The sequence below is a fragment of the Caretta caretta genome, chromosome 1 (genome assembly GCF_965140235.1).
Source record: "Caretta caretta isolate rCarCar2 chromosome 1, rCarCar1.hap1, whole genome shotgun sequence".
Classification (NCBI taxonomy): Eukaryota; Metazoa; Chordata; order Testudines; family Cheloniidae; genus Caretta; species Caretta caretta.
Window position 1 is genome coordinate 165,515,404 of NC_134206.1, and position 21,451 is coordinate 165,536,854.

Genomic DNA, 21,451 nt, shown 5'->3' on the forward strand with positions numbered 1-21,451 from the left:
GTATGAAGCTACTCACCAAAACAGTTTGTGCAGGACAGCAGGCTGTGTTTAGGCCTCAATACTGGCAGTAGTATTAGACTGCTTGGGATAGCAGAAGAGTTATATAATACCAGCATCAATACATTGTTAGGAATAAGGTATAAGACCAACAATAGTAAAAGGAAATACTGTTTCTCCAGCTTACAAATACTGCCAGGGCTTTCTGGCTTCCAGTTATGTCATTTAACTTCACATAGTAAAGCTGCAGCCCTTTCAGCCATTTGTTTCAAACATTAGTCTGTGTATCCTCGTTAGTGAGTGCTCTTGCAAAACATTTAGAGTCTATTATTCAGAAGTCTTGCTATAATACTATTAGACTGCGCTATATAGAAACATTCAGGGAAAATCTTCTCTAGACAGCATGATGCAGCATTTAATGGTGTTAAGTGTACTTAGTTTGTTCAAAGAGGGTTCTATATGGTTTATATTGTAATCATTGATAGTAAATACTGCTTTAGCTAGAAAGTTGTGCGTTTTTAATTATGTTTTTTAGTACAGTGGTTAAGACTCACCACTCAAAATCAAGTTTGATATAACTGATGGGGATGGGACCAGCAGAGGATAATGGCTTTATAGAGGAGCTGCATGATTCCCCCCCTTGGTGGGCATTAAAGGTCTAACTGTTAGCAGAACCAATGCACTTCTGCTCCATGTGGGAAGACAAGGCGAAAGGGATATGAAGAGATTGGGAAGATGCTTCCTGCAGCAAAACATGCAATGGAGTTTGACACAGACCTTGCATAGAAGCATAGAAGCTGTTGGAGCTCCGTTGCTTATGAAAAAATGATTCTTCCCGTACCCTAGCCTCACAGATTTTTCTAGTGCGCAACTGGGTTACTCTGGGATTTGGCCCTTAAATCAGGAATTAACAAGTGAAAACAGACTTTAGCTATTTTCTCTTCTCTCCCCAACACCACATCTCCACTTTAGGAAGGTTCCTGTCCCAAAACTAGGGCCATTTCTGAATCATATTACTCAAATACTTTTCTTCTCCTGCACAATCCCCTAAGGCTATGTCCACATAGCAAAGAAAAAACCGTGACTGGCCCATGCCAGCTGAGTCAGGCTCACAGGGCCCAGGCTGCAGGGCTGTTCCATTGCTGTGTAGACCTCTAAGTTCCCAAGCTCTGGGACCCTCTCACCTTGCAGGTGCTGTTCTAGACTCCTCTGCTAAAGAAACAGAACTGAGTTATTTGTGCTATGCTCAGTGCATAGTTGTCATCATTTCAAATAAAGACAAAACAAGTTAATATAAACTTGGGGTTGTGGCTCCTAGGCCCTCATTCATCCAAAGGTTGGGTGCACATGCTGAGGAATTGTAAGTTATTCTTTCTCTGATTTAACTATAAATGCAGAGTAAACTGAAAGTTAGCAAACTACTCAAAACCCCATCCTTTTCCCACAACAGTACAAAGATGTAGGATGTCTCCTGCTAGCTACAATAAAAGCAGCAAACACTCCCACTATCCTATGGTATGTAGATGTCTCTCCTAGCTTCTTTCTCTCTTCCATTTATTTACTTTTCTCACCTATTCTCTAGCCCATTCTATCTACATTCCATTCTTTTCTCTCACTTGTATATTTTTGTCATCTTTTCTCTTCCATTGAAAGGCAACAGGAGATTAAACTGGGAGATTTAAAATATTATCAAGAGACAAATCAGTTATTTTCTATTTACTTGTTATTTTGAGCTTTCAGAAAACTTTAGGGGGCAATGTTAAGGTTGGTGGTGGTAAAAGACAGGTGGCACAAGCGAATGATTAATGATTATGTAACTGGGGAATCAGATGGAACCCTAAACTGTTTGTCTCCAGACATACCCGTTAGAACTGCATGGGGCCTAGAATTTCCATCTTCTGGAAAATTTTGCATTTCCAAAAAAATTCTTTCTGAATCAAAAGAAGTTGGATATGCAATATTTTCTTGGGAGGGACTTTTTAAAAAAACATTTCAGAAGAACCAACATGGAATTTTTCAACATTTTCTGGTCCCAGCTCTCCAGGCTCCAAAGTTTGGAACGACAATTCCCAAGTTCGGAGCCAGGCTGACTGCCAGGGAAGCAGGGAGCCTGGGTTGGCAAGAAACCAGGCACACCAGGCAAAATGTGTCAGTTCCATTGAATCAGCATTTTCTGACAGAAAACTGTTCTGTTGGAAAATTTTCAACCAGCTCTAGTACTAATGTTAGAGATTTTAAAGCAATGTAGAACATTATGTAAATAATTTGAGGCTTTTAACTGGACTCCATTAACACACTTCCAATTTTAACAATTTTTTCAAAAGTCTTTTGTTTGCAAATATGGTTTTCAGCGAGATCCTGTTTTTTACTGAATTTTTCAAATTGGGTTGAGTGGGGAAGAAGGAACATAGTTAAGTGACTTGCCCCAGGATGCTCAGACAGTCTGATGGCCCTGATTACTATTTAAGGCCTTTCTAGCTAGCTCCCAGTCCTCTGTTCTAAACACTTGACTAACAGCTTTTGTTTAGATCAAGAGTTTAATACTCCCACAGTGTGTGTGTGATTGGTTTCAAAAGAATGTTGAAAACAAAATTCAAAACAGCTAAAACAGCTGTATCATATTAAAATTTTCTACTGTGTTTTAATGAAACTTCTCCCTTATGGAAGAGAGCTGCTGGCTAGTCTTCATACCATATACATGGAAAAAAATTATTCTTAAAACAAAAATATTCCTTGTTCAGTATTTAAGTCTTGTGTGTAATAAAAAATGTGTAAGTTACATCATCAGAAAAATTCAATGCATAGAAGCATATCAAACCCTTTTTTTGATTTTTCCCTAAGACTCCCAAACAGCATGGTCATTAAAAAAAAAAAAAGAATCTGTGGACTGGAGAAGCATTTCAGTTAACAAACAAAACCAAACAGTCTAGTTTCTTTGCCAAATTCTCATCTCCACACATTACTGCTGGTTGAGAGTTCTAGGAAGAACCAACAGCAAGGGTGTGGTTATACATGCGTAAGAGTTTGTCTCCACATTAGGCTTTGGACTCAATGATGCAAGGCTTTCCCCCTTTCAAGTGCAGTCTCCTTTTGGGCTGAAACAAAAATCTTGGCTAAGGACCTGAGTTCTCCCCATTTCATAGAGCTGCCAACATACTGATGAGGCTCAGTAAATAACTGAGTTTAGATTAAATTCTCAGGAACAGTTTATCTTACTTGTATGTGAAACACTATGCACACCTATGACTCTAAATAAAATTTGTATTTAGCATAAACTAAAACTGTTACCTTTGGGTTTCTTTTTGCTTTTCCAGTTCTACTGTTTTCCTCTCTTGCTCCTTCTGTTTCAACCTCTCAACTTCTAAGTTCTTTTGCTTCTGAAGCTGCTGCTTGTTATGTATCTCTCTCAGCTCCTACAGCAACCAATAAATATACTGCATGTAATAATGTACTACATATCAGTATCACAACAAATGGCTCCACATTTCTCATTGTTAAGGACCCAAAACCTTCTTAAATATTATTACCCAAATTTTTGAAAATCATGTAACTGGCAACAGGCCAGACATTTTTACAGGTTGCCATGATTTAGCCCTCAAAGTGATAATGCTGACATTTTATTGTTTACACCATAGATTCTTTAGTTTCCATTCCTTGCTATAATAATTGGATTTTTCATTAAGTTACAGAATCTTGTTTAAATACAGCTATATAAGTGAGGTTGAATAAACATGAAATTTTGTCTCTGATATGTAGGGCCATAAATGTGTAAAATGCGACATCAGAATGGTCATTCCTCAATATATAGAGAACTGTTATTTCCTTCATTCATAAGGTGATAATCAATATATTAATTTAAAAAGTGAATCAGGCAGCAAGAACACATCTTCACAAAAGGCTGGAAATCTCTGCTCAGGCTTTTAATATTTACGATTTATCTGGCACTTATCTAAAGTATGGCTCACAGAGCTTTCCAAACATTTATTCTCTCTCCACTTTTAGTCATATTCCCAGAGGTGATAAAGAGTTCAAAGAGACTGACTTGTTTCTTAAATGCTGTTGTAAATGGCTAAAGGATTTTCTTCATAAATAAATATTCTTTATCTTGATGGTGGCCTTATTTTTATTAATAAATTATTAGCAGCTTTGCTAAATTTGTCAGATTTCTTACCTTCTTATGACAATTTTTTTAAAATTAACTCCTGAATTGTTCTTACAAATATTGGCAACTATTTTCCAATGTATAGGTTTCAGTTTGAGATTCATAGGGTATTTCATTGCCATATGAACTGCTGAAGCATTTTCAAGATTATTTTCTCTCCAAAAAAATGGAATATTTCAAGCAGTGTTTTCAGAGCTGAATTCAGGCACTGAAACAGATAGGCTTGGCAGAATTTGATTTTTATATTTATTTTAAAATTATTTTTACTGATAACACTGACATTTATTTTTAAGGGTTTTGTTATTTTTATCAGTTTAAATTTTCCCACTTGAGGGAAATTATGGGGAGTTCAGACAGTTATTTAATGACAGACACAGATTCAAAAAGTTAAAGCTTTATACCTGTTAAAACACAAATTGTATGTTTTGACATGTGACGCTGATAAAGTAAATTCCCTTACTTTCAATTCAAATTCTCAAGCAGCATTTTTCTTTCTTTGCCCATCTGTAAATTGTGATCATCAATGGAAATATTTATTTCAGTAGTTGGTGTGCGTATGGTGAAATCAACATTTACCAATAAGATCTAATCCTTTCAAGCCTAGAAAGAGGAATATTAATTTGCACAAATTTGATTATTTGGATGAAAAGAACTGCTTGAAGTGTTTGGGTTATAATGAATGAATGCAGTGTGTTTAAAATAATAAAAAGTCAGTACTAACATGAACAGAAATTATATTATGAACATCTTTGTACAACACCTAACTTTGGGGTCTGATCATCTTGTCAGTGTTTCTTTAACTAGTTGTAAGAACTGGGAATGTCTTTATCCAAACACATTTGAGAATTGTCTCTCCCCTTGAAAATTAGTTGCACATCTTTAAATAATCACTTCCAGTTTATGAAGAAAAATCTACTGTAGTCTTCACGTATATAAAAATAAGCATAAACTATTCAGCTTCTATGGCAGGGAACTCTGAACTTTATATATATCCTAATAATTTCCATGTCTTAGTGAAACATATTGAAACTTGCACCAGACCAAATAGGTTTATATTTCTTATACACTTTCAGTCCTAAGAGATAAAGGATAAACTTGTAACATGTGCTCTCCCGGGTATTATTCATATACTGGGCCACTTAATCTTTGCTTTTGTCAGAATTTCACAAACTAAGTTTTTTCCCAAATAAATCTTTCACGTAAGGTGTTTAATTTTCTCACATTTGGACCTTGTATATTAACAGAACTGGAAAGTGTATAAAAGCAGTAAAAATGACAGCTGAACTCTGACAAGTCAGAAGCGATTCGGCAAGCAGCAATGGAAAAGAAAATGAGCAGGTTACTTTGCAACATCATTAGTGACTTCTCACCTACAGCTTAAAAACACCTAAATAAATGTGACAGTCATTCATTAATTTTCCATTCCCTTTTAAGTCTGCAAAGAATGTTTTTTGATTGAAAACACCTGTATGTCACTGAAACAAGTACATACATTAATCCATAACTGCAATCACACAGCAGAGCAGGCTGGGCTAGATTTTAAAAAAGGTATCAAAATAACTAGATTGTGATAAACAGTAGCAAGTGTCATTTGCAAGATGCTACAAAGCTCATGATACATCTGTGAAACTAAGAAGAAAGTTAAAATGAATATAATGACCTGGCTCTCAGTTTAATTTTATTTTTTATCCTCATATATTACAACTTTAATGAAACAACCCACAGAGTAAAAGTGGACAGTTTGGGCAAAACAATACTGTGCGGATGCTATTATTTAGAAATAAAGTGGGCCAAAATTTTGAACGTTTGGTTTGCTAGAATTTTCGACATTTCAAAAAGTTTCCCACGAGATGGAGATTCCATAAAATTTTCACTATAGAAATAGACACGTGGTGTTTTTGAAACAAAATATGCCCCCCAAGATCCAGAAGCTGCAGAATGAAATTGACATGATTTTTGTCAATTTCAATGCTGCCCACCACTGAACAACAGTGAAACTGAGGAGAATCACATCAATTTTAGTTAGCTGTTTCCAGAACTTCCAGGGTAGCTGCCTCATCAGGCTGCAGGAGACACCCCCCAGTGCAGCTGTTCAAGAGCCACATATTCTGAAAGCCTGGGCTCCCCAGAGCCAACCAAGAGATGGCTGGAAACCAGGCAGGTTTCCATCTGAACCCTGCCTGCGGTTCACTGAAAGGTCGCAAAACCTACTATGTTTCTGTGAAACATTTCAGATTCAACTAATCAGCATTTTCTGACAAAACACTTCCGTTGGAAAATTCTCCACCAGCTCTACTTAGAAAGTCACAGTGAACCTTAAAGGCTAACTGAAGTCTAGGATAGGCATTACAGAACATACAACAGGCTTAATTCTAAAGTGATCTGGGGATTTGGGAAATTTTTCAAGTCCTGCACATGCACACATAGCTAGAAGCACTCGTGTACAGCACAATTTTTTTTGTGGGGGGCGGGAGGAGGATTTGAAAGGAGAAAAGCATTGACAGTGAAAGCCAAGGGGAGCAAGGGACCTTGTACAGCTTAGTAGAGGAAGAGGGCACTTGAAGCTGGAGGTAGTGCCTCACCTTACGGAACTAACTCACCTATTTAATTTTGCAGTTTACAGTATTTTGCAGCGTTAAGGATTCTACCTTTGTTCCAAACTAACTTATTTTCTGTAACCACAGAGAAAGTTCTCTCTTTATGCACACCCATAATTTCCATTAGCATCAAGATATTATGCCTGTATGAAGCCGAACTATATTCAACATAATTCACATAAACATTAGCAGTAATGGGATTTATAAACATTCATCAAGAGGGAAATACAGATTATAGAGGTCAGCCATGGATAAGAACAGTTATCTGATTTGTAATCAGCTCCAAAATTCATGCATTTGTAATGTCAATAAAGCCACTTCACCCCCATATCACTATGCCACTCCACTAAATACGTAATTTTATTCTGCTCCATTGTATTTAGAGTTTTTTAACCACTGGTCTAGCTGTTTTTCCAGGTGAACAAGCTGCTGCTGCTGTCATTTCAAGTGTGGATAGGGACTTTGGCATGCTCAGTTTAGTTACGTGTGGGAGCTGCTTTCAGCTAAGAACTCCCTTGATGCACCTCTTCCCTTTCTTGCCCCGCCCCCTCTTCCCTCACTTACACTTGTTTGGTAAGTGGCTCAATTTCCAAGTTGCAGTTTAAGTCTTGGCTTATCAGTCCTGAGCTAACATCTCTACTGCTACTGAACAGAGGACTTAGAAAGTGGAATGGCTTTACAGTGGCAGCTTTGAAGATCATCTGTTACTAGAAAAAGAACACGAGTACTTGTGGCACCTTAGAGACTAACAAATTTTATTTGAGCATGAGCTTTATTTTATGCTCAAGTAAATTTGTTAGTCTCTAAGGTGCCACAAGCACTCCTGTTCTTTTTGTGGATACAGACTAACACGGCTGCTACTCTGAAATCTGTTACTAGTTACAATACTTTTGGCTAGCTATTAAGAACACAGCAGCATTCCAAGTGCCCCTTTTCCTCATCCTCACTTAATTTCTTTATTCCAACAATTCTCTTCTTTGATCTTAAGTAGTTATAAAACAGGACTAAGTCATTAGGCCAAGAAGTGGAACTAAAATCCTTGGAGCATTAAAGCTATCAAACTTTAAAAACACACAAGAACAAAAAAAAATTAAAGAAGATAAAGCCCAACTATTTGCACTAAGGCTAATTTATTTTAACAGACATTTAAAACAGAACGAGAGCCATTTAGCCATCCATAGGCTTCAGAAAGAGTTCTAGTCTAATTTAGAGAGAGTTTCTATTTAGTAATTTATTTTTAAAAGTTCACCAAGTTATGAAATCCATAAAGGAGTACAGACCTGATCTTGCAAGAACTCTTTGCACTGAACTCCCATTCACATCAGTTGGAGCTCTGATTGCATCAAAATTGCAGGACTGCATACTGTAGAACCTCAGAGTTACTAACACCTGGGAAATGGAGGTTGTTTGTAACTCTGAAATGTTCGTAACTCTGAACAAAACGATATGGTTGTTCTTTCAAAAGTTTACCACTGAACATTGACTTTATACAGTTTTGAAACTTTACTATGCAGAAGAAAAATGCTGCTTTTAACCATTGTAATTTAATTAAAACAAGTACAGAAACAGTTTCCTTACCAAAAAGAAAAGGAGTATTTGTGGCACCTTAGAGACTAACCAATTTATTTAAGCATAAGCTTTCATGAGCTACAGCTCACTTCATCGGATGCTTATGCTCAAATAAATTGGCTAGTCTCTAAGGTGCCACAAGTACTCCTTTTCTTTTTGCGAATACAGACTAACACGGCTGCTACTCTGAAACCAGTTTCCTTACCGTGTCCAATCTTTTTAAAAAACTTTCCCTATATTTTTCTAGTAGTTTACATTTAACACATTACTGTACTGTACTTGATTATTTTTTGGTGTGTCTGCTGCTGCCTGATTGCATACTTCCGATTCCAAATTGGGTATGTGGTTGACTGGTCAGTTCATAACTCTGGTGTTCATAATTCTGAGGTTCTACTGTATTTTTTTTAAAAAACATATATAGGCTTACCTTACAACTAAGCTAATTTTACAACAACTAAGCACGTTTTAGAAGAAGAGTTGAAAACCATTGCCACCTTTATCTGCTAAGACCAGAATTGGATGCTTTCACTACAAGAGTGATGTCTCCATTCCAGTTTGAAGAATCTGAGTAGGTGTCAGCCAGGTCAGTAACTGCTGCAGCAAAAATAGAGCCCCTAGTGTTTGATGTCTGGTCCCAACAGGTAAAGAATTTCTGTTCACTGTTCTAAATAAAAAAATTAATTTTATCTTCTTTTATAGCTATACATTTGGTTATGTAGGATCTCCAGTTTTTAAAATGTAAAAAAAATTTTAAAGGCATTTAAATTCACCATTTTCTTTTCCCCAAGCTGGCACACTAGTTCTATATTTTGCTGAGCAAAAAATTTTGAATATGAGGTATGTAAGCAACCTTAACAAGCAACATACCCAATAAAATTGGGTATCCAGTAGCGAATGGTAATTTACAACTGTTATCTGAAGATAAAACTATAATTAAGAAAAGGACTTATTTGCCTTCTTGCATCAGCTCTAATGAAATGGGAATTAAATGACCAGGATTTACATTTTATGTATTGTGCTGTCTTGCTTGGCATGACATTTAAAAAAAAAAAATCAGCATCTCCCACAGTACTATATAAGATACCAACTAAACAAAATACCACTCCATTTCAACAGTCAGGTGAATGAAACTCTGCTAAATATACAGCTAAAAAATACAGTCTTTTTATAAAAAGATAGGTAACTACAAGTCGTAAGTTAGAAAGCTATACATTTGTTGAGATATTCATAACTTTAAGAGTCCATATTTCATCCACCTTTCGTGGTGTTTGCAAGATTACCAATGTGTTATCCAAAAGGTGCAAGTACACACGGTTTAAAAATAAGCAACTAAATCACAGATATACATAAATATTTTGAAAAATTAGAGCACTGTCAAAGTTGCAAATCTAAACAGTCAAGAAGCATAACAGCAAAGATTCTGATAACATTAAGACACTCACAAGGTATTTCGGAAAACTAGGCAGACTATTAAGTATACGTAGGACAGTGAGTACATAATGTTGGCAAGTAAAGTTGCCATGGAAACCTTAAACTATTGCATTTCTTGTTTTAGGGCCAAATCTTGCCTTCCCACAGAGAGGCAAGAGGATGCCCAGGAAATTTCCAAGGATTACCCTGTGAAGCTTCCACCAAATCTTGCCCTTGAGGGGAAAGGATCAAGGGCCGTGTGGAGCAGACAGAGGTGGAGCATCCCAGCCCTCTAGATCCAAGGGGAAGGCAACCTCTAGTCCAGTGGTGGGCAACCTGCAGCCACATGTGGCCCACCAGGGTAATCCACTGGAGGTCTGCGAGACAGTTTGTTTACATTGACCGTCTGCAGGAACGGCTGCCCGCAGCTCCCAGTGGCCGCAGTTTGCTGTTCCTGGCCAATGGGAGCTGTGGGAAGCGACGTGGGCCGCAGGTTGCCCACCACTCCTCTAGTCCCATTACTCACTGAGGGGCTCTCCCACCCCATCCCATGAAGCATCAACACTCCTGAAGCAGCTGTGCTATCCTCAACAGAAACATTCCCCCTCCCTTATGCCCCATATCAGCAGCCAGGAAAAAACTACCATCTAATGAAGATGAATTTTTTAACAGCCTCTTGTATAATACCCAGCATCACAAAATGCAGTGCTCTATATGAATAGACTATGTATGATGCAGCATAAGTGTTTCTGTTTAAAGTTTCTTAACACAATGGTCGAAACAAGGAGATTCATTGTTTTAAAATGTTGAAATGTTATACTCACTAGTACCCTGTACTGGTTGTAAGTGAAGGCACACAAGAAATACTACTTTTTATCTAGGCAATAAGTAAAGATTAGATTGAAATTCAAATTTGGATCTAAACTTTTAAGATTTTGTTCTAGAACTTCTTATTAAATACTAACTTAAACACTGCACACTCATCTGTTTATGGGAAAGCAAAGCACATAACTGGAGGTGGTTCTTAGATTGAGATGGATGAATACTGCCTGTCTAGGACATGGAGACCTTTAGAAAGAAGTCTAAGTAGTTGATGCAGCCCAGGAGAACTGCCAGGCACTGCAGCATTGCATCTTCCATTGCCACTGATTGGAAGAAAGAAATGCTCAAATATAAACAGTCATTCATATGCAACACTTGTCCAGTACACATTGACTAGACCAGGACCAAAAACAAATGGAATATTACACAAAGACAGACTTTTTTCAAGAACATTGTTTTAGTTGTGTGCCACATTTTTTCTGGCACTGAGAGTAATATATCAGGAATGTACGCCTATTTTAAAATCAGTTGGCTACACTAATTTACTGGCTTTCACCTCTTGTATTAACACACATGCTAAATGTGTGAATCTCCAGTGTTATCGAAATTAATATTTGCAGCCAAAAATTGATTTTTTAAAAAAACGGATCTATCTTACAGGGTTTCTAAATGATTGTGGCCTTTGTGAAAGTGAGGGTTTGTATATAAACAACGTATATGCACAAACTGTATTACACAAAAAGAGTAACATAATAAGCCTTCCTTAACCCAGAACTCTTTTACACTTCTATGCAAAAGAGTGGATCCAGGTAGACCTATATCATACCCAAACATATATTTAAACTAGATAGAATAGACTAGACTAGGCCAAGATTTTCAAAACGGGGTACCTAAAGTTAGGCTCCCAAGTCCATATTGAGGCATCAAATAGGTGGCCTGATTTTCAACCATGCTACACATATAGCAGCTCCCACTGACTTCATTATTCTTATTCCATAACACGCTCCCGAAAATAATATATAGCATTAGCCACTGTTAGTCTTTCTTGTTAATGCACTTCAAATCCGATCTAAAAGTAATGAACGGGCGCGAGGACAGTGGTTCTCAACCAGGGGTATGCACACCCCCAGGCCTATGCACAGGTCTTCCAGGAAGTACTCAACCCATCTATATCAGTGTCTCTCAGTCTAGAGGTTGCAGCCCCCGGGGAGGGGGGGGGGCGGGGAAGGTGTGTGTGTCACTGGACAGGTTTAGGGGGATCGCAAGAATGGGGGCATCATTAAGGGGTGGCAAGCAGGGCAATTTCCCAAGCCACAGGGAGCCCAGCAAAGCTAAATTACATGCTTCAGGTCTGATGCCTGGGGTTCAGGCTTCAGACAAGGCTAACAAGTGTAAAACAGGGTCAAGTATCACACTGAAATGCAAGTACAGTATTTATATTCCAATTGATGTATTTTATAATTATATGGTAAAAACAAAAAAGTAAGCGGTTTTTCAGTAATAGTGTGCTGTGACACTTTTGTATTTTTAGGTCTGATTTTGTAAGCAAGTAGTTTTTAACTGAGGTGCAACCTGGCAGTACGCAAGACAAATCAGATTCCTGAAAGGGGTACAGTAGTCTGGAAAGGTTGATTTTTATGGCTGACTTAGAACAACGCTTCCTTAGCTCTCATCCCCTAACACCCCTACTCTACTTGCGCTACACTGAGGACATCTTCATCATCTGGACCCATGGAAAAGAAGCCCTTGAGGAATTCCACCGTGATTTCAACAATTTCCATCCCACCATCAACCTCAGCCTAGACCAAACCACACAAGCGGTCCATTTCCTGTGCTAATAAGCAATGGTCACATAAACACCACCCAATATTGGAAACCTACTGACCGCTATACTTACCTACATGCCTCCAGCTTCCATCCAGGACACTTCACATGATCCATTGTCTACAGCCAAGCTCTAAGATACAACCACATTTGCTCCAATCCCTCAGACAGAGACAAACACCTACAAGATCTCTATCAAGCATTCTTAAAACTACAATACCCACCTGCTGAAGTGAAGAAACAGATTGACAGAGCCAGAAGAGTACCCAGAAGTCACCTACTACAGGACAGGCCCAACAAAGAAAATAACAGAACGCCACCAGCCATCACCTTCAGCCCCCAACTAAAACCTCTCAGCACATCAAAGATTTACAACCTATTACAAAACGATCCCTCACTCTCACCGATCTTGGGAGACAGACCAGTCCTCACTTACAGACAGCCCCCCAACCTGAAGCAAATACTCTCCAGCAACCATACACCACACAACAAAAACACTAACCCAGGAACCTATCCTTGCAACAAAGCCCAATGCCAACTCTGACCACATATTTATTCAATTGACACCATCATAGGACCTAATAATATTAGCCACAACATCAGGGGCTCCTTTACCTGCACATCTACCAATGTGATATATGCCATCATGTGCCAGCAATGCCCCTCTGCCATGTACATTGGCCAAACCAGACAGTCTCTACGCAAAAGAATAAATGGACACAAATCTGACATCAGGAATCATAACATTCAAAAACAGGTAGGAGAACACTTCAACCTCTCTGGCCACTCAGTAAAAGATTTAAGGGTGGCAATTTTGCAACAGAAAAGCTTCAAAAACAGACTCCAGTGAGAAACTGCTGAGCTTGAATTAATATGCAAACTAGATACCATTGGGTTTGAATAGAGACTGGGAGTGGCTGGGTCATTACACATGATGAATCTATTTCCCTAAGTTAAGTATCCTCACACTTTCCTGTAAACTGTCTAAATGGGCCATCTTGATCATCACTACAAAAGTTTTTTTCTCCTGCTAATAGCTCATCTTAATTAATTAGCCTCTTACAGTTGGTATGGCTACTTCCACCTTCTCTGTATATGTGTATATACATATCTTCTTACTATATGTTCCATTCTATGCATCTGATGAAGTGGGCTGTAGCTCACGAAAGCTTACGCTCTAATAAATTTGTTAGTCTCTAAGGTGCCACAAGTACTCCTGTTCTTTTTGCGGATATAGACTAACACGGCTGCTACTCTAAAAACTGTACTAGGAGACTGCCTAAGACAGTCAACTCATTTCATACATTATGGACCCGGACCAAATTCAAACTGGTGATCTACAAGTTAAAGACTCTCCATACTATCTTTTTTTTTTTTTAAACCAGTTGCCTCAACCATGCAGTCCCAACTACCTGAAGATTTTCAGGTATTCAGTAAGGAAGCCCTAAGATGCTGCTTTTGAAAACCCAACTCTGAGTGACATTATATTCCAAAGAGCTTCAAAAACCCACTCATAGTGTGTCCACTCACGAATTTTTGACTTGAAGGAATAAGTGACTGAAGAGCCCCAGCCACAATGAGAAATTGAATAGAAGGACCTTTATGAAGGAAGACTTTTAGGAGGAGTGCAAGAACTGCCAGCCAAACCACCAATGTTCTATCTCATGGTTACATGATTATGTAGACCACAAAGACACAAGGAAACAGTTATAGTAATTCAAATAATTTAGCCACTACTCTGGTCACCATAGGCCTTCTCTTATCAGGGAATATAAAATACTATAAAATACATGCAATGGTAGTGCAATCTACAGTTGTGACCTTAAGAACCCCTCAATGCCAACTGGCAAAAGATTCACTGTTCTGTAACAGCAACGCTTAACGGGCTTGACAAGCTCACTACACCTACACTACAGTACATACTGCTTTCATAGTATTTATCCACAAAAAAGATCATGTGAGGTCTTCAGTAAAAGCTGGGGAACACTGTTCACTAATATCGTTGTGAAAGGTAGGTACAAATACCATGTAAGACATTTATATATATATATAAAATTACACACACACACGCAAAATAAGTGCCTAACATTTGAATCCATGCAGAGTTGGCATACAGGTTTCTGACAAAGAATGTATATTCACCTGTCTGCCTCCGTTCACATGTAAATTAAGCATTGTAGGCCAGCACAATGGAAGACCTATTTGCATACAAATTCAACAGGAGGAAGTGAAGAACAATTACTTTGGGGAATATAAGGAGGCAACAGGATACTCCTTTCTCCTGCACTTGAAGTAATTGGGGCAGAGTGATTACATTAATGAAAATGGGATCCCAAACAGCTTTGGCTGGAAACGTTTTGAAGACTGCTTTTAGACTGATGGATAGCCTGTTAAAGTTAAGTGTAGTCTCTAGAAACCATGTATTGATTTTGCTTTATATGTAACCTGTTTCCATTATCTTTACTCTCTTAAATCTTCTCTTTGATAATAAACTTACGATGGTTTTCACCATAAATGTACCTCAGTGCTGTGATGTTATACAGTGGCTGATCCTCAACTGAATCAAAGAAGCTGGCATTTACACCACCCCTTTGATGATAGCAAAACTGGTATTTCTGTGAGTAGCTGGTGACAGGGTCTAGATATCACAGGGGAATGCTACAAAGGAGGTGGCGACTGGGATGCACCTATCGTTAACCTGTAAAGGAAAGCAAGGGCTGACATTGGCCTGAGGGGATCGTTTGTGTGGCTTACAGATTGGTGCTGTCAGGGAGCTGATGCTCAGTTAAGCACCAGCAAGTTTGTCTCTTTGGAGGTGGGGGAGGGGAGTAACAAGGCAACTCAGTCTTGGGCACCTCCAGGATGAGCCACAATCGTATACTATGTTGTTAAACACATTAGAACATCAGAAAAGACTTGACCTATGGTCTCAGTAGCGAAAAGGCACACTAAATACTTTTGTTAAATTATTCAGTTTACCTTATCTCTCAAAACATTGTGTTGTATCAACTACTGACAGACAGGTGATTAGTGTGGTTTCCTTTTCAAGAATAAAGTGAATTAGAAATCTAATTTAACATTATTTTAGGATATATTCACACAAAAGATATGCAATTCATATCTGTAGCCAAATTAACTTAATAGAAAGACAATTCTCCTAATTAGATCTAATTTCAAACCAGAATCAGCCATAAAACTTTTGCTCTTGTTGCAAATAGAGAAAACAAAAAGGAGAATGTTCAATATACTAGTTGTATGTTGCAGGAAATACGGTATCTTCTCCTGGATGCTGTTTTTTTAAAAATATCCGTGGAAACAGTGAGATAAAAAGTTCCTTCATATTAGGTTATCATTTTCCATTTTTTGAATGTAACTGTCAGGAAGAAGTCTTGAGCACTATCTTTGAAGGATGCTCTTCCTCTCCTAGCTGTTGCCATTTCTCTGCTTTTACTGTGTGATTAGATAAAGCACAGTCTCAACAACTGACTAATCAGTCTGTGAACTGACTAAAAACAGGAGAAGTGAAAGTATGAAGAGACAAAAGAAAAACAAACTATAGTCAGGAACAAGTGTGACAGAAAAATTCTGCATAGAAATCGAAGTCAAGTCACTTTACAGGTATGTTTAAAATGAAGGGTGTATGAATTTGCAGAAGCAGTAATTCCACCATATTTCCAGAACCTCTGTTTATAGATGGGGAGGGTAGAGGTTGGTAGTTTTTTCAAGTGTAATCATAGATCTGGGATCAGATCACTTGAACTTATTCCCAAGTGGGTTCAGATTTAATCTGGAACCTCTTGTTCAGAGTGTACAGTAATGCCAATTTATCCAAATTTTGTCTTCTTAAAAGGAGGAGAGTACAATATATTTCAGAATGCTGTCACTTAGTAAAATGATCTTAACATTAAAACTCTGATTAAAAAAACTGAGTAAAATGTTTCTGCCCATGATCAACCAAACATTTAGAAAACAGGGATTAACATAGGTTACCTTCAGTTGATTATTGAAAATATCAATCTCCTGAAGTTTTGATCTGGTTTCTTTTTCTACTTCATCTAGTTGGTCTCGAAGCTGCTGGCGTACTAGTTCCTTGGCTTCTAAGGCTCTTTTGATGGTAAGAAGAGAATCTCCTGTTTTTAAACATATTGTCAAATGAGATATTTTCTTACACAGACGTCTTTAGGTCACACACTGTACCATTTCTCAGCATTTCTCTTGCAAGATAAAAAAATTATCAGTGATACAAATGATATGTTGTGCAAATAGACTCAAACTTATTTTTAGATAGATATAGATATATACAGAGGTGAAAGTAAGCCAGTACTGTCTGGTATGGCGTACAGCAAGAGCCTGTACACAGTTGACAATACTGGCAGGGGGCAGCTTCTCCAGGTGGGCAATTTAAAAGGGCCCTGGGCTCCCAGCAGTGGCCGGAGCCCCTGTCCCTTTAAATCACTGCCAGAGCCCCGGGGCTCCCGGCCGCCGCAGCTACCTCTACCATGGGGCTCCGGTGATGATTTAAAGGGCCCGGGGCTCCTGGCCACCACTACCGAAGCCCCAGGCCCTTTAAATTGCCACCGGAGCCCCGGGGTAGCAGCAGCAATTTAAAGGGTTTGGGATGTAAAGGCCCCCGCCCCTTCCACCCGAGGGGGGACCCCGGCCCTGCATACCGGTAAGTCCCTTAAATTACTTTCACCCCTGGATATATATTATACATACTTACTGTGCAAACTGTTCTGCTGAACTTGTTTTAGTTGGTCATTGAGTAACTGTTTTTCTGGAATCAACCTTCCAAGCATCTGCTGAGACTCCTTGGGGAAAAGATAAAAGAACAAGCTATTGACTTTAACCAGGAATAGGCACTAGCTTCACATTATACCATTTTACCTTCAGTGAAGTATCTCTTTTCAGCTCCAATCACTCAGTCAAATATTATCAAAGCACTTGTTGTGTGGGACCATTACATACAGGTACATCCTATACCCTAAAAAAGCCAGTAAGTCAAATCTATTACTTTAGAAACTGCCCCCATCTAACAAACAAACTTGATCTCAACTAGTTCCAAAGCAAGATCTGACTGAAATTTTCATAGGGGAACAAGAATCAACTTAGTTGGGTACTGAATTGGGCCCTTCGGAAGTGTCTGGGGGTCATTTAAATGAGTAATTAGAAGTTCCTCATCTTGATGAAAGATTTAAGGATTGATAATTTTATTAATCATTCAAAGATAATAAATAATCTTCCTTTAAACAAACACATAACCACCAAAATCTGCTTACTTGTAGACTATCAAATAAGAATACTAGAGTTCCAGATCTCTGCTTAGCATTCCAGCAGAGATCAGAGTCCATTATTTGTTTCAGTCACTTTACAGGAACCCAGAAAGCGACACACAAATAAAAGTTTAATTGTAGGGTGGCCTGCGAATGAGAAGATTTTTCTTATGGCAGAATATGTATAATCCTTGTTATTTCTAGGGGATGATAATTGTCAATTGCACTACATACTTTTCCAGTGCCTTGACCCCAACATCAAGTTGTCAGAACAGATTACAGAACCCTGATACGAAATGGCTTAATAAACAAAAACTGTCAGTATCAATATCTCAGTATCTTTGAAAACAAACTTTCTTTTAAGCAAATTACTTCAGCAGCAGTTTTGATGATTTAACTACCTGACAGATTTGTCAAACCACCATAAATGACATAGCATGGCCTTCTACGTAAGTATCACACAACTGGTTAATCCTTTCATGAGCCCAGTAAAAGATTTGCATTTGCTTACAAGAACACATATATGATGGTATTGAAATGACTACATAGCAAGGCTGTTGATTAATCGCAGTTAACTCACATGATTAACTCAAAAAAATTGTGATTAAAAAAATCACGATTAATTGCAGTTTTAATTGCGCTGCTAAACAAGAGACTACCAATTGAAATTTATTAAATATTTTGGATGTTTTTCTACATTTTCAAATATATTGATTTCAATTACAACAAAGAATATGAAGTGTACAGTGCTCACTTTATATTATTATTTTTGATTCCAAATACTGGCAGTGTAAAAGTGATAAACAAAAATAGTATTTTTCAATTCACCTAATACAAGTACTGTAGTGTGATCTCTTGCAAGTTCAACTTTCATGACAAAATGTACAACTATGTAAAAAAAATAGCTGCACTCAAAAACAAAACAATGTAAAACTTTAGAACCTACAAGTCCACTCAGTCCTACTTCTTGTTCAGCCAATCACTCAGACAAACAAGTTTGTTTACATTTACAGACAACAATGTCACCTGAAAGTGAGAACAGGCGTTCACATGGCACTGTTATAGCTGGTGTCACAAGATATTTACGTGCCAGATGCGCTAAATATTTGTATGTCCCTTCATGCCTCAACCACTATTCCAGAGGACATGTATCCATGCTGATGACAGGTTCTACTTGATAATGATCCAAAGCTGTGTGGACCAATGCATGTTCATTTTCATAATTTGAGTCAGCTGCCATCACAGAAGGTTGATTTTTGAGGGGAGTGGGAAGGGGAGGGGTTCAGGTTCTGTAGTTTCCACATCGGAGTGTTGCTTTAAGACTTCTGAAAGCATGCTTCGTCCCTCTCAGATTTTGAAAGGCACTTCGGATTCTTAAACCTTGGATCGAGTGCTGTAGGTATCTTTAGAAATCTCTCATAGGTACCTTCTTTGCATTTTGTCAAATCTGCAGTGAAAGTGTCCTTGAAATTAACAACATGTGCTAGGTCATCATCTGAGACTGTTATAACTTGAAATATATGGCAGACTGTTGGTAAAACAGATCAGGAGACACACAATTCTCCCCCAAGGAGTTCAGTCACAAATTTCATTAACGCATGATTTTTTTAAGGAGCGTCATCAGCAGGGAAGCATGTCCTCTGGAATGGTGGTTGAAGCATAAAGAGGCATATGAACGTTTAGCATCTCTGGCTCGTAAATACTTTGCAATGCCGGCTACAAAAGTGCCATGTGCATACCTATCACTTTCAGGTGACGTAAATAAGAAGCAGGCAACATTATCTCCATAAATGTAAACAAACTAGTTTGTTTTAGCGATTGGCTGAACAAGTAGGACTGAGTGGACTTAAAGGTTCTAAAGTTTTACATTGTTGTTTTTGTTTTTTGTTTTTGAGTACAGATATGTAACACATACACAAAAAAATCTACATTTGTAAATTGCACTTTCACGATAAAGAGATTGCACTACATTACCTGTACGAGCTGAAGTGAAAAATACTATTTCTTTTATCGTTTTTACAGTGCAAATATTTGGAATAAAAATTAATATAAAGTGAACACTGTACACTTGGTATTCTGTGCTGTAATTGAAATTAATATATTTGAAAATGTAGAAAAACATTCAAAAATATTTAATACATTTCAGTTGGTACTCTATTGTTTAGCAGTGTGATTAAAATTGTGATTAATCGCGATTAATTTTTTTTTAGTTAATCGCATGACTTAACTGTGATTAAATCAACAGCCCTACTTTTAATACTTGCAGTAGTTGGAAGAGTAGTCACTATTTTAATTAATTCAGATTTTCACTCCCAAGAAACTTGGGGAAAGGATCATTTAGCAAAGACTTTCCAAATGTGTTTATTGACCACTGTATATTAAGAGTGTGGTATCATAAATGTCAGCCAGATGTATCTCACTCAAACATTAGGCACCATTTGATTTCCAACTGAAATTAAAGGGAGAGCCCCCCTCATCTTATGAAGATAATTATTACTATTGATTTTTGTAAGTTTTTGAATTAAGAGTCTGGGAACCTCCTTTAAAAAAAGACCAATCAGATGCTTTTTGTTTTCTCCTCTATAAATGAGGTGGTCATGTATATTTATGAATATTTTTGAGGAATTGACTCAATGTCCTTGCAATTTCTGATTACTTTCTAGGTTCTCCCAAGGCAATTTTGCTCTTTCCTATTGATTAGTCACCATTATTTACAGGTTTGTGATCATACAGTGATAAATCATTCAAGCAGCAACACTTGAGGAATATGACATTAATGTTGGACCGTGTACTGGGAGAAGCTGATACTGAAGGGCCATGATTTGGGTACCTTTAAGCTAAAAAGAAAATAATCAAACAAATAAGGGTATGATGGGTTTCAGAGTAGCAGCCGTGTTAGTCTGTATTCACAAAAAGAAAAGGAGTACTTGTGGCACCTTAGAGACTAACAAATTTATTTGAGCATAAGCTTTCGTGAGCTACAGCTCACTTCATCGGATGCATTCATTTCTACTGAATGCATCCAATGAAGTGAGCTCTAGCTCACGAAAGCTTATGCTCAAATAAATTTGTTAGTCTCTAAGGTGCCACAAGCACTCCTTTTCTTTTTAAGGGTATGATGGTAATTCAATTCCAATAATTGTGAACAGAGCTTTTATAAACAGTTAATGCTCTGTATTAATTGCATTACTGGATGCTCAGGATTCAATTCAGATTGTAACCATTTACCCAAACCTAAAACCACGAGTGGTTTGAATGAAGGTTAGAAAGTAGGTAATTTTCAACACAGTTGATTTTGTTTTGGAAATTTTAATGGAATTAAACAGAGGGCAAACTAATGATTGAGATAAGCAAAAAGCAGTTGTATGCTGCATAGGGTACATTTACAGGGAGGGAGGAATTTCTCCCCCACTCAGAACTAATACAGTTAGGCAAACAATTATTTTTTAAAAAGCAGGTAAATTGCTCCCCTTCGGATCTCCTACAGTGATACAGTGAAACTGATGTCATAAAGTTAGTATAAAAGGTAACATTTTAAGGACATCTGCATGCATTCAAGCCTTGTATGCATGTGATAAAATCAGTAACGTCATAGGCGCCGACTTCCACTGTTCCCAGTGGGTGCTCAACCCCACCCCCGCCCCTGGCCTCGCCCCTGCACTGCCCTCACCCTGCCCCCATTCCACCCCTTCCCTAAAGTCCCTGCCCCCTTCCGATCCCCATTCCACCCCCTTCCCCCAAGTCCCCGTCCCCGCCCTACCTCTTCTTCGCCTCCTCCCCTGAGCGTGACTCGTCCC

The 21,451-nt window shown here is 38.1% G+C and overlaps 1 protein-coding gene across 8 annotated transcripts in view; it reads right to left on the minus strand.

Annotated features, from left to right (window-relative positions):
- ITSN1 (intersectin 1) overlaps positions 1 to 21,451 on the minus strand; it is a 226,228-nt gene that overhangs the window by 98,013 nt on the left and 106,764 nt on the right. For all 8 annotated transcript variants that reach the window (XM_075132970.1, XM_048867649.2, XM_075132962.1 and 5 more), the window contains 3 exons: positions 17,105 to 17,192; positions 16,372 to 16,511; positions 3,286 to 3,410 (listed from right to left, as the gene is read on the minus strand). In XM_075132970.1, the coding sequence (XP_074989071.1) occupies positions 3,286 to 3,410; positions 16,372 to 16,511; positions 17,105 to 17,192 (353 nt within the window). The remainder of the gene's footprint in view (positions 1 to 3,285; positions 3,411 to 16,371; positions 16,512 to 17,104; positions 17,193 to 21,451) is intronic.